This window comes from Myotis nattereri (assembly GCF_964212035.1).
Source record: "Myotis nattereri genome assembly, chromosome: X".
In the NCBI taxonomy this organism is placed as follows: domain Eukaryota; kingdom Metazoa; phylum Chordata; class Mammalia; order Chiroptera; family Vespertilionidae; genus Myotis; species Myotis nattereri.
The window spans coordinates 147,148,711-147,163,273 of record NC_138078.1 but is presented as its reverse complement, the minus strand read 5'-3'; the positions used below and the strand labels follow the sequence as shown (position 1 = coordinate 147,163,273).

The window sequence follows — 14,563 nt, the reverse complement described above, 5'->3', positions numbered from 1 at the left end:
TTGCTTTTCTTAAGTTAATGAGGTTTATCACTAATGTTTGAAGAAAATATGTATTCTCTATAGGTACAAAGATCATTATATCAATTAATTTTGGCTTAATAATCTACACTAATAAAAGAGAAACATGCAAATTGGTGTCACTCTGCTATGCCCACCAGCCAATCAGAGTGACTATGCAAATTAACCCAACAAAGATGGCGGTTAATTTGCATACGCAAGCGTGGAGTGAAGACTGAAGATGACTGAAGATGGCAGTGGCCATGGAGCTGGAGCGAGCAGGAGGCGTGGGTTGGTCCCAGAGACAGAGGAAGCCAAGCTTCCCTCCGGCCCTGGACTCCGCTCAAGGAGTGGCTGGGGGTCTGGGTTGCTGGGGGCAACCCAGGCTTCCAGCCCGCCCTGGGCTCTGCTCAAGGAGGGGCTGGGGGCCTGGGTCGCCAGGGGTGACCCAGGCTTCCAGCCAGCCCTGGCTTCTGCTCGAGGAGCTGGAAAAAAAAAAGGAGGGGCTGTGAGCAACCAGAGCAGAGAAGCCAAGTCTTGCTGCTGTGGCCAGACCAAAGGCCTGTGTCCCGGGTTCCAGAGGAAAACCGGTGCTGGCTGCCAGGGGAAGGAAGGCCTGTTGCACAAATCTTCTTGCAACGGGCCACTAGTTCTTTTTTTTTAAATTTTTAAAAATATATATATTTTATTGATTTTTTACAGAGAGGAAAGGAGAGGGATAGAGAGTTAGAAACCTCAATGAGAGAGAAACATCGATCAGCTGCCTCCTGCACACCCCCTACTGGGGATATGCCCACAACCACGGTACATGCCCTTGACCGGAATCCAACTCGGGACCCTTGAGTCTGCAGGCCGACCCTATATCCACCAAGCCAAACCGGTTAGGGCGCCACTAGTTCTTATATAATTTATATGCTAATTTATTGTCTTCTGCTTAACTTATCAAAAAGTCTTATAACAATGTGGGGACCACCCACAACCATTGTTGTTTAGTTAATTTCTTCTGGCAATTCTTCACCCCCTCCATTTCACCTTAACTTCTCTGCTCAGTATACTTTAAAAAAAACAAACTACAAAATGAACATGTTTATAGTATGTATGCATGTATTCATATACATATTTGTATATATGTGTGTATATAAAGTCAACAACTTCTTTCCTCTATTCTTATTCCTCAGAAGTAACAACTATAGTTTAGAGTATATCCTTTCAGATCTCTTTTTGCATGTCATGTCTTATCATTTTTATTAATATTTGACTATCCTTTCTTTAAAGTCTTAAATTATATGAGTAATAAAAGGATGCATCCACATACATGCATATATGCACATATAAAATACAACTCTTTAATGAGTGGGTTTTATGGTATTTTTCTTACATGAATAAGTCATGCTGTACATATTGCACTGCAACTTGCTCTTTTCTCTTAAGAATGAGTCCTAATAATCTTTCCTTTTAAATATAGATCTACCTTTTAAACTGCTATATAATATTCTATTATGTGGATATAGACATTATTTAGTTATTTAACCCCTTTGGTGTGTCTGATCTATTAATTGCCCCTCATGAAAGAAGTGATCATATATTTTTAGTTTATTTCTTCTTTTATTGTTAGTCAAAAATTTTAGGCTTTTAGGTCCAGATTATTGTTTAATACATTACCTTCCATATAAATAATTATTTTTTAATTTTCTTGATGTAGACCTATTTTACTTAATTTTGTTGGTTCATTCAATCTAAAGGTTCAGTCTTTCTATGGCTCAGAGACATTATCTGTTATTATTTCTCTTCTGCCTTTTCTCTCATTTTGATGGTGTGTGTATGAGTGTGAGTGAGTGTCTCCAGAATCTATTCTCTTTGTGTCTCAAGTTTTCACTCATTACCTCTCAGTTCTGGGAGAATTCCTTTGAAATCATTTATCTGTTTGTTGTCATGATTATGAATATACTGTTCACTGCCTTTATTACATTTTTAAATTAAGTAATTGCCTTTTCACCAGAAACTAGACATTCTGGATCCCAGTGTTCTCTTTTCCTGGATTCAATATCCTCTCAGATCTTGTTGAGAGTGTAATTTTTAAAAGTTTATTTCAGTTTTGTGGAATAAAATGGTTTCATAAGTAGACATTTGTTCTAATTCTTCAGAACATTTCTCCTTGAAAAATTACTTGTCCTTTTTCATATATCTGGTTGATTGTCTCTGTTTATTCATCACTGTGGAAAATGATCTTTTACTTTTGGAATTTAAGATGAATTTTGTCAGATGGAAGCATGGAACAGAGTGCCTAATCTCAGAGGAAAGGCGAAAGAGGGTAGGTGGGTTGTAGGTAATCAACCAAAGACCTTGTATGCATATATGCATAACCCATGGACACAGACAATAGGGTACTGAAGGCCTGGGGGTCAGGAGGGGGCGGGCTGGAGGGGGTCAATGGGGGAAAGATGGGGGCCTATGTAATACTTTCAACAATAAAGAATTATTTTTTTAAAAAGATGAATTTTGTCAGATTTGTCTTCTAGTTCAAGACTAAGATTAGTCTTTATATTTTCTATAGTTTTATTTATCACTTCCCTTTTCTTTCTTCGTACCCATCTCCAGATAAGGAGAATAGTCTTTATGAAGAATTGAAAGGGTGTGCTAGCCAAAGTCAGTACAAGGAAGAGAACCTTGCTACTGTGCTAAAAGGTTTCTTATCTACATTTGTTGTAGCTGTTTGAAATTACCCAGAGCACTGCCACTCTTCTCTAATTGGCACAAAGTTAGGGTCTTCATCTGGAGCCTGATGCTGAGGGAACAGAAAACCGTATCATGTGAAGTCAAGTTATTTGGTCTAGAATGGAGATTTATATGAGACATAATAACTGTTTTTTTTAAATTTATTTTTTATTGTTGACATTATCACAGATGTCCCCCTAGATCAGCCATGGGCAAACTATGGCACACGGGCCAGATGCGGCCCGTTTGAAATGAATAAAACTAAAAAAAAAAAAAGACCGTACCCTTTTATGTAATGATGTTTACTTTGAATTTATATTAGTTCACACAAACACTCCATCCATGCTTTTGTTCCGGCCCTCCAGTCCAGTTTAAGAATCCATTGTGGCCCTCGAGTCAAAAAGTTTGCCCACCCCTGCCCTAGTTGAAGGGCTGTCACAAGAAGGATTAGCTTATTTTGGGTAGTCCCAAGTGGTAGAATTATGTTAGAAGAATTATGTTAGAATGTCTTACATTCAAGGAAGAAGGATTGCTGTAACTGACAGCTGCTGATTTAAATATTTATTGACTCCAATTTTCAACCATTCATTCAGGTATTACCCACACTTTTAGGTGTTTCCATTTGATAACAATCTGCTGCATGGGTGGCCAAGTGCCTATGTGAAGTACTGGCAGGAGGCTACACAAGCACTGATTTTGTCATTTGTTCACAGAGGCATCATTCTCAGAGAATTGCTGATTTCCATTTCTACTTTCTTTTTTTTTGTAATTGACCTCAATTTCTTGATATTTAAAGTGGTAGTCATTAACCTTCATCTGCATGAATTCTCCTCTTTCCTTTCTTAATGACATTTCTTTGGAAAATGTAGTAGACAGAATAAAATGTCCACATCCTCTGTGAATACAGGAGTGGCCAAAAGTAGGTTTACAGTTGTTCATATGGAAAATAATACAATAATTAATAAATAATAATGTAAGAATAAACTTTGTGTTTTGCATACTCACAAAGGGAAATTAAGTAGACTATGGAATTACGATTGTAATAAACTGAATTTAAGATGGTGATTACCCTTGATTATCCAAGTGGGCCCAGTGTAATTACAAGAGTCCTTAATTGTGGAAGAGGAAGTCAGAAAATGATGTAGTGTGAGTAAGACTCAGCTGGCCATTGCTGGCTTTGAAGATGGAAGGGACCCCAAACCAAGGAGTGCAGGAATCCTTTAGAAGGTAGACAAAGGATTCTTCATTTAGACCCTCTAGAAAAAAACATAGCCCTGCTAACACCTTGATTTTTTTTAACCCAGTGAGTACTATTTTGACCTTCTGAACTCCAGATCTGTAAGATAATGGATTTGTGTTATTTTCAGCCACTAAGTGTGTAATAATTTATTACAGCAGTAATAGGAAACGAAGGCAATTTCTGAGAATATCCAAGGCCATATCCTAGGAACAATAGGAACAGCTTTTTGGTATTTCTGTTATTTAAAAGCTTAATATATCTATTGCTAAATCAATGTATGCAACCATCTTCTAATAATCATTCATGTATGCTAATATACATCCACTTCTCCAAAGCTTCTTATTGACCTACTTTGTAGTCAACTAGGCTCTAGTCCAGCCGTGGGCAAACTACGGCACGCGGGCCGGATCCGGCCGTTTGAAATTAATAAAACTAAAAAAAAAAAAAAGACCATACTCTTTTATCTAATGATGTTTACTTTGAATTTATATTAGTTCACACAAACACTCCATCCATGCTTTTGTTCCGGCCCTCCGGTCCAGTTTAAGAACCCATTGTGGCCCTCGAGTCAAAAAGTTTGCCCACCCCTGCTCTAGTCAGTAAGAGTAGCCTAAATAAAAGGAATCCCAATGAAGTAAGTGAAACTTACAGGGAGGATTTTTTTTTACTCAATATAAGGAAGATTTTTCTGTTAAAACTATTCAAGGAGAGGAGAGATTGGGCTGTATTTGGAGGTTTTATGGCAGGAACTGAACAACTACTTGGTAGAGACATTAAAGAGAGGGTTCAGGCATTGGTTGAGCTGTTGGACAAATATAGATCTTATTGTTTTCAAACCCTAAGACCCCAAGGGATTGTGAGGAAGAAGCATCATGGAGGGTTGAGTAGGACCCCTGTGTACACTGCAAATTGTGGCTATACGTTGCCTTTAGTGAAGGCAAAAGCAGACACTGGAATCCAGCTATATTCTTGTTTGCCAAGCTGTGCATTCTGGCTGTGGGGCTGCTATGCCGTGAGGCAGGGGTACCTTTTGCTAATTCATATAAAGGTACTATCTACTTGATAAGATGTATGCCTTCAGGGCTGAATTCACCCAAAGAAGTTACCTTATTTCTAATTTTTATAAAGATGCTATATAGATGCGAACACTAACTCTGGGACTACTTTTATAGGAGATGGTTTTTTGGAATTGGTGAGGGCAGGATAAATAAAAGAAGGGAGATTAATTCTTTAATCTCATTCTGGCTTCTTCAGCCCCTCAGCTCACTTCCAAATGGTGCTATTGGTACTTGCTCCCAATCTATACATTCTAATAGGTTATAATGGATGAATAAACTAATAAATAAAACAAGTCTCTGTTTCAGAGCTAAATAAACATGATTTCTTCTGGGAATTCACTGTACAAGGTGGTAGCAAATAGGGAACGCAAGAATATCAAGTATGTATTTGGAGATCAAGGAGAGAGGTCTGTTCACTCAGGGTGTTCCTAGAGAAGGCAGAGCCTCTCTCTGACTTATAAGACTGGTTACCTACCCAAAGTTAGGGATAGATAATGCCAGCATTCTCAGAGTCACAGGATATATATATATATATATATATATATATATATATATATATATTCAGGCACCTACCTGAACTAGTTCCCATATTCATAGTTGAATCTCAGCTGGCCAGGTCTGGTAGCTCTACTGTGCTCAATGCCACAGACCAGGTAGTTAGATTTATGTAAATATGATTTTGATTTTGGAGCTGGACAATATGCAGATTTTTGCCCTGTTTATGTATTCCTCCAGGTTAACTGTAATCTGAATCATGAGTCTCTCTACTTGGCAGTGAAGCTGGTGGATCACTACCTTATGAAGAGAAAATGCAAGGAAGAGAATCTGCAACTCCTTGGTGCCACTGCTTTTCTGATTGCAGCAAAACTTGAGGTTGAGTCCATAGGACCTGGAGAGAACTAATCAATCAGATTTCTATCCAAGTCATATGTATCCACATGCCTATATATGTGTGTATATGTGTATGTGTATATATATTTGTACCTATGTCTGTATGAAAATAATATTTCTTACTAATTTTTTAATCTATCTTCCCCAGCAGGGAAGCTGGTGTTAGGTGGCAGTGGTGGTGTATTTGTTTTCTGGAATCAACAAGAGTCTTCCATTTTCTCTAATATATACATATGTGGGTGTGTGCCTATTTAATGGGTTGTTAGATTCTCTGCGCCCCACCCTCCTTTTCTTCTTCCCACCACCAACTCCATCTCTTTCAAGTGGAGTCTTGAATTGTATATATAAGAAAGAATTTCCAAACCTGGGTGCTGGAGACATTTAAGAGAAAATGGCCTGGTAGTGAGTCTAAGTGAAATAGTTATTTTTGAAGTGGTAGTATAAAAGCAAGTAGCTGCGCTTTCCTTTATAATCATAATTATAAAGGAAATTATAATTTCTCTGATTCTTTCCTCTTCTTTAGATTTTAAATGATCTCGTACAATTCCCATTTTTCCTTCAGATAGGCTAGTTGTATGAAACCTTAGGGTTTAGGAGCAGAAAGGTAGTAGCTACTTTTACTGAGTTCAAAGAGGTTTAGAACTGTGTTTGTTTTTGTGTTCCTCTGCCAGCTCCCTCCCTCTACAGCTCTATCTCTAGTTCACTTCCTGCCTTCCTTCCTCCTTTGCTCACTCACTTCCTACCTAGTCCTTCAGTACCTCCCTCCCAAACTCCAACCCTCTCTTTTTTGCTCTTCCCTCCTTCTCTCCCTCCCTCTCTTGCTGTCCTTGCCCTCATCTCACTTCTGTGTTCTATCACTTAAGCCCTAACTTCACTATGTCCTCACTTTCTAACAATTTTTCTCCAGTCTTCTCTTAATCCATCCCTCGATTTTACCGTCCCTACTTTGTGTATTCACTCAATCCATACTGGCTCCTCCCTCTTGCTTTTTTCTTTCCTTTCTGGCTCCCTCTCTTTCTCACTCTCTTACCTGTTCACTTACTTCCTTGTTCCACTCCCTACTCCACCCGTCCTTAATTCACTGGTCCCCTTCCTCCTTCCCTTCCTCCCACCTTTGTAACCCTCATTCCTCTGTCTCCCTCCCTGCCACTTTCCTACCCTCACACCCTTCCTTCCTCAGGTCCTATTCCATCCTCCTTCCTTCTTCCCCCTCTCCTCCCCCTCTCCTCCCCTTCTCTTGCAAACTCTCTCTGCTCCATCTCATCCTCTCTCCTCTCCCTTAATTTGTCCCTACCTCCCCCACCTTACTTCCCTTGTGCCTTGCTCCTACCCTCTCCTTGGCTTCCCCCTACCCTACCTCCTCCACCCTTTTTTTTGCTAATTTGTTCTCTCCTCTCCTCTCTTGCTCCTTCCTTCCTTCCTTCCCTACCTACCACCCTCACTCCCTAGTCTCCTTCTTTTCTTGCTTCCTCTCTCTCTTCCCCCTCCCTTGTTCTCTGCTTCATTGTTTCCCTCTCTGGCTCATTTCCTTCCCTATCCACCTCTCTGGTTCCCTTGCTCCCCCTCCTCCATGCTTCCTCTCTGCTCCTTCTCCAATAGCTTCCTCTCTTTCTTGCTTCCTGGCTAATTCTCCCCGACTCACTCTTACTTGCTCCCTTCCATTATCCTTTCCTCCTTTGCTCCCTAGTCTCATTTTCCCCTTTCTCCCTCTCTGCCCTCCTCTTCTCTCATGCCCTCCCTTACTGCTTCCCTTTCTGGCTCATTTCCTCCACTGCTAGCTTACAATTTCCCTGGCTCTTTCCCTTGTCCCACCTCCTCCTCTCTTCTTGCCTCTCTCCCTTCCCCCTTTCCCTTTCCCCACCTAGGGCCATTTTTATGGCTTGAGTAAAAATGCTGGCCTCTCTCCCACTGCCGGTTACCCCAGCGATGCCCCCTTAAAAAAGCAGCTGGGGCCCTGGCCCGTTTGGCTCAGTGGGTAGAGCATCGTTGGCCTGCAGACTGAAAGGTCCCAGGTTCCTGTGGGAGGCAGCCCATCAATGGTTCACTCTCATCATTGATATCTCTCTCTCTCTCTCTCTCTCTCTCTCTCTCTCTCTCTCTCTCTCTTCCCCTTCCGCTCTGAAATCAATAAAAACAAATTTTTCAAAAAGCAGTGTGGGTCCCTAGAGAGCAGGAGGGAGGAGGAGAGTGAGAGGGGGCTGTTCTCAGCGAACCTTGGAACCAGGAGCATGTCTCTCTTGTTTGCCAGGACAAAGGGCCCCCCACTAAGTTTTTTGTTGTTGTTGAAGGAGGTCTTCCCCTCACAGGATTTATAAGTACAGAAAGACTTTTGCAAGGGGAGGTGTGGAGATGGTATGAGAAGAGAAGAAAGGAACCAGTGGTGAGTAGAGAAATGGAAGAGAATGTCTTGCCCTGGTCTTAACCACTAGGTTGCTTTGTGAACTTGAGCAAGTTACTTCTTCTCTCTGGGCCCCAATTTCCTGTCTGAAAAACCAGAGGGTTAATCCAGTTTGTGATCTGAAACTAGAGAGACAGAGAAAAGTTTGAATTAAAGGCTGGGGTAGGCAGGTGGATGCTTCTAGAGCAGTGGTTCTCAACCTTCCTAATGCCGTGACCCTTTAATACAGTTCCTCATGTTGTGGTGACCCCCAATTTCATTGTTACAAATTGAACATAATTAAAGCATAGTGATTCATCACAAAAACAATATGTAATTATATATGTGTTGACCCACAGGTTGAGAACGGCTGTTCTAGAGAGAAAATTCAGTGGTCTTTCTGCCTCCAGTCCTCTCCCCATAATCAAGGTTCAGTCTGCAGAGGGTGGGGCGTGGGAAGGTACTCACAGATAGGGTTCTTCTCACCCTTGGGCTGGCCTGGATCCCCCCAGTCTGACCCCCATGCACATCCCCCACCCCCTGTCGTCCTCAGTCTCAGCTTAGGCTCTTTCTGTACCTGCCTCTCTCTCACTGCCTGTTACTCCAGTGGTGCCCCTTCCCAAACATCCTTATTTATTCCTTAGACTAGGACACATAGTGAGGACTTACCTTTCATCTCTAACTCCCCTTTTTGTGGCCTCTTTTCTTCCCTTCCCCCAGAGTAGACCTTAGATTTCCTATTCCTGGCTCTCACCCATTAAAAGAGAGACCACTGATCCCAGCTCTTGTGCCGTATTATGTGCTTCCAACACTGTAAGAATCCATCCCCAGAGGCCCTATCCTTTTTCTAGTGGTGCAGTTTTGAAGCAGATCTCTCCTGTATTTCTGATTTTGTGTTTCAGATGGGCCACTCAAATCAACCAGAAGCTGGCTCTCAGAGCTAACCTAAAGGTTTATTCCAGGAAATGTTATTACCTGCTATCCTTCAACCCCTTCCCCTCTGCTTTTCATCTCCAAGCAGAGGAGTGGGCTGTCTTGGCCTGGTGTGACTGTCTCTTCTCTCCACCTGTAGGAGACCGGCCGACCTAAGTTGGATCGATTCCTGCAGTCCCGTAGAGAGGGTTTTCAGCGACATGAGATGGTTGCCATGGAAATCAGCATTCTGAGTACCCTCAAATTTGAAATCAACATTCCTGTCGCCTATCATTTTCTGCGCATATTTTCTATGGTAAGAGAGAGAAGGCATATCCCCCTTCTTCCTGCTAGGTTTGTCTCTTCCATACCAAGAGTGACTGCTTGAGTGGTAGGTAAAGGGAAAGAGACAATTGGGGACAGAGGAATTTCTTCTTCAATCTGACTCTCCTAGATTAGCAATCTTTATGAAGTGTAGGAGGAAGAAAATTGGAGGTTTGTGTAGTATGCCTGTAAAGTTTTGCGGTGAGGGCAGAGTAGGGGAAGGAGATAAAATTCTTTTATGAGGAAAGGACACAAGAACTTTGGGGGAGATGCTGCAAAGTTCTCTTTCTTCACCTGAATATTGGTTACAGGGGAAGTCACTTCATAATTATTCATTGAATTCTACAAGTGTACCTTCTCTCTCTCTCTCTCTCTCTCTCTCTCTCTCTCTCTCTCTCTCTCTCTCTCTCTCTGTGTGTGTGTGTGTGTGTGTGTGTGTTATAGGCTATAATAAAAAAAAAGATACAAACAAGAAAGGGGAGAGAGTTATTATGGAGCATGGAACACATCCTAGGGTGGAACCAGCTGCAAAGTTATAGTTGGAAAGCTTTGGCCCTTCAAACGATGACTTGTACATAAAGAGTAGATGAAAAGGTACCACAAATACATTTGGTAATTTGGTTACAAACCATGAAGGTAGTGAATTCTAGTGCTGATTTCAGAATTGCCTCCCTTCCCCCTGCTTAAGAGTCTGTGCTTTCAAGGGTAGAGTGCCTTGGTGTGAACCATGATGGTAGGAGAAGTACATTGTTCAGGCAGAGAGCCATTTAGGCCTGAGGTGAGATAACTGGAGAGAGTAGGTGAAGGGGGTCTTCTGCTTAGTTCTGGTTTTCTACATTGCTTGCTGAAATGATCTTTTTGCTCTCTTTAGAATATTCATGTCAACATTAGAACAGTGGTCTTATCTCGATTCATCTGTGAGTTGACCCTGCATGAATATGACTTCATCCAGGAAAAGGGTTCCAATCTAGCTGCTGCTTCCTTTCTTTTGGCCCTCCACATGACGAAGCTTGGAAACTTGGTAAACACTGGCTAGGGGCATGGGGTTGGGATTCAGAAGCACAGGGTTGGCTGAGAAGGAAGGTGTAAATTAAGGCTGTGGGACATTTAGTGCCAAATCTGCCATATACCCACAGTTATGAATTCTTTGACACCTCAACATTAGGGTCCTGGCTGCCTAAAGTGTTTCTATAGCAATTGTTGTGAAGTATTTGGTACCATTTTTCTTAGTCACAGTATGCTTTGTTCCAAGGAAAGCTTATCTGAAAGCCCGATATCACAAAACAAACTAATGTGAAATTATTCTGGTTGCAGCATGGCTGGGTTGGGCCCACTTCCTACCTGACCCCATTTCATTTCTGCCCCTTGTAGTCCCTTCAGCAAGGTTACCCCCTGAGGGAGCTTGTTAGAATGGAATTTGAAGCACTGACCCAGAGAACAGAGTAGTGAAAGTAACTGTCCATGTGTAATAGGGGACTTACAGGTATACTATAGTGTTGTTATTTTCTAAAGAGGAAGGCCCCAGAGCCTCCTTCCCTAATAGAAATAAAACTCATGTTTGATGCTTTCTAAATTTTATGAAAAATTATGAAAATCAACTTCAGAGAACTATGAATTTTTACTGATATGTAACATACAATCCAAATAGAAAGAGTATGCTAACAAATGTGCATGCTCTTCCCAATCATCCCTGAGCCCCTCCAACTTAGAAATCCCAGAGCCACTACTGATGGGAAAGCTTCTGTGTACTGAGAAAGAACTCTATAAACAGTTGTGTTTATATAAGTTGAGTGCTTGGTGATCTGAGCACTTTGTATGAACTCATTTAATCTTTACAGTAACCCCACAAGATCAGTATTATCCCTATTTTATAGATAAGAAATACATTCCCATGTTTTGCTAGGGAGAGGCAGAACTAGGAGTGGTGTACAACCAGTACTGCATAATCAGAATGGGTGTGGCCATAGCTCTGGAGCCATGGTCCTAGAGGCCCCATTCCGAGCCAGGCTCTGACCCATGGATCCTTGGTAAATCTGGTAGGTACTTGAGAGGGGCAATTGAGTGGCTCAGGGCAACAAATTTCTTGCCAACCAGTATAGAAATATTTCAGTGTTTAAACACATGGCATGCTTGTATCAGTGAGTATCAGCTAAATGTCAACCCTGATCTGAATCCTGGTAGTCTGGATTCCACAATCCTCTATGCTATATATCCTGCTTCTATAGGTAAGAAAGGTTTCACAAAGAAGGTGACTTTTGAATTGACTCTTGAAAGGAACCCGTGAGAGGAGACATTCTAGGTAGAGTGAACAATAATTGAAAAGATGTGAAGGCAACAATTAAAGGGTGTAATGTATAGGGAGCAGAATAATGCATTTCCTGTGGATAGAGCAAAGGCTTTATGAATAGGGAATCGTAAGAGATGAGACCAGAATGGTAGGATATGTTCAGATTTTAAAAGACCTTTGATATCATGTTGAGAGATCCATTTTATACTAAGGTACTGGAAGTTTTTGAGGCAGGGGTGTTCCTGTTTGTGTGTTTTGGAAATAGTACTGGTAGAGCAGTATAGAAGGTATACCAGGTGATAGTGTAAGAGTGGCAACACTGGCAAGTCAGCTTTTGTAATAGTCAAGGTGAAGCTTTTGGGCCTGAACTGGTGCAGTGACAATGGGGCCACTAATCTTATTTAACACACTAAATATAATGTGTTACCACATGTTACTCCCCTGTTCTGCATGCTAATGACTGCCCTTTGCCTGTGGCAGTGGTTTTCAAACAGTATTCAGTAGAGCCCTGGGATTCCTGTAGAAGTGTCTCCGGGGCCATATAAAGATAAGGGGATTCAAATTAGTGGGCTTCTTAGCCTTTGCCTCCAATTCCAGGTAAGATGTTTGGGCTTCCAGGTAAGATATTTTTTAAAAGGGGGTTTGGGGAAATAATTTAAGATACTTTTATTTTTTAAAAATATTTTTTTATTACTTTCAGAGAGGAAGGGAAAGGGATAGATAGAAACATTAATGATGAGAGAGAGAATCATTGATAAGCTGCCTCCAGCATGCCCCACACTGGGGATCAAGCCCTCAACCCAGGCATGTGCCCCAACTGGGAATCGAACCATGACCCCCTGGTTCACAGGTTGAGGCTCAACCACTGAGACATGCCAGCCGGGCTAATTTAAGATATATTTAGAAAATCACTGTATTATAGAATAAATCTTCCTTTCTCTACCTGTGGAGCTCCTACTTGACTTTCAACACTCATTATAGATGTCCCCTCCTCTATGAAGCTTTCTGTTACTCTCCTAGCCAGAGTTCATGGGTCTTGTTGCCCTTTGCCTCCAGCGCCCTATGTTCACTTCCATCATAGCACTTTCCACACATTTTGTAATTCTCTCTGTGCATGCCTGTCTAATAATATTAATCCTAGGTAGCATTATTTAGGCACTTACTATATGCTAGACTGTTACATGTGCTTTGTATATATTAACTCATTTAATCATGCAATGTAATTACTATAATGATCCCCATTGGTAAAATGAGGCACCAAGAAGTTAAATAACCATCTCTTAGAGTTAAATTACATCTCTTACCATTCCCTATTTAAGGCCAGACTATTAGTTAAAATAGATTTTGAACCCCAGTAGTTTGCCTCCAGAACATTTGCTCTTAAATACGTTGCTATATTGCTTCTGCCACATAGTAGGCATCCTTCAAATTGAATGAGAAAATGGATGCATGGAATGATAGCTGGTAGATCCAGAGACAAGGAACAGCCATAAGTTTCTGTTGGCTGTTGAGTTGGGAGCTCAAGTTTGTTCTGAGGTTTGCCTGTCCATTGGTTCTTGATCTGAAAGTGAGTAAATTACAAAGTCAGTCATGTTCCTTGGATTTTTTTGGTAGTGGATTTCAGCATACCTGAATATCTATGGCCAGGGCTAATATCCAACTGGTACATATGAATATAGCCATACCACTAGTTTGTGGCTGGAACCTATTCTCCTGTAATAATTGGTCAGTGTCTATGACGTATGAGTCCTTCACTCTCTTCCCTTTCTATACCATGGATAGGAAGTTTGGATTTGGGATAGTAGACACAGAGGAAGGGTCTGCTTCCTGTCATAAAAGTCACTGTTTATGTTGCTTCTTTCAGACTTATTTCCTGAATTATCACTTTGACTACGTGATCTCTGATCTTTACCTCTTGGTCAAAAAACTTAACACGCTGCTGACTTTGTATCCTTGCAATGATAGGCTCAAGACTGTGTGTTTCAAGTATTCTCACCCGTAAGTACCAAGCTCCAGATGAGGTTGGGTTTGTGCTCAGTCATGGGGAGGCCCAGACTATCCTTGCCTCAGGAAAAAGAAAGATTGAGGTACTTTTTACCTTACTTTCTGCTCCAGGGTTAAAGCAAGATAGGGAACCAAGGGCCCTATCTCCCACTTATTCCATGAAGCCTGCTTGCTTTGGCTATTTTATACTGAGCAGATGTCTCTTCCTTTTGCAGGAACTTTTATGAAGTCACCAAAATCCCCCCCTTGGACAAGTTGAAGCTGGAGGAAATTTTTCACTCCCGCTAATTCTGAAATGAGGGCCTAGAACTCTGGCAGCATATAAACCAGGCTATATTTATTCTGTCTTTGAAAAAATTTTTTTGATCACTTTTCTTCATTTTTACCCTGTTTGTCTTTTCCAAAACTGAATGTTATAAATGTTTAAGTGTTTAAGTTTTTTTATGTAAGAGAAAAAAGTATTGTAGTATTTATTTAGAAATATAATAAAAAATTAATATTTGTTGCTAAAATGGCTCACCTCCCCTTTTTTATGTAAAAAAAAATAAAAAATTGAATTGAATTTATTAGGGCAATATTGGTTAATAAAATTCTATAGGTTTCAGGTATACAATTCTGCAATACATCATCTGTATATTGTGTTGTGTGTTTACCACACCAAGTCAAGTCTCCTTCCATCACCATTTATCCCCCATTTACTCTTTTCTACCTCTCCCCATCCCCCCATTTGGCAAACACCATACTGTTGTCTGTGTCCA

At 41.0% G+C, this 14,563-nt stretch overlaps 1 protein-coding gene across 1 annotated transcript in view; it reads left to right on the top strand.

Moving 5' to 3' along the window:
* The window catches only part of CCNB3 (cyclin B3), a gene marked incomplete at its 5' end in the record, with an annotated part of 65,052 nt that extends 50,740 nt beyond the window's left edge, over positions 1–14,312 (top strand). Inside the window, 5 exons of the mRNA XM_081081873.1 lie at positions 5,746–5,883; positions 9,351–9,506; positions 10,386–10,535; positions 13,666–13,799; positions 14,021–14,312. Coding sequence (XP_080937999.1) covers positions 5,746–5,883; positions 9,351–9,506; positions 10,386–10,535; positions 13,666–13,799; positions 14,021–14,093 — 651 coding nt within the window. The 3' untranslated portion in view covers positions 14,094–14,312. The remainder of the gene's footprint in view (positions 1–5,745; positions 5,884–9,350; positions 9,507–10,385; positions 10,536–13,665; positions 13,800–14,020) is intronic.
* Positions 14,313–14,563: the final 251 nt, after the last annotated feature.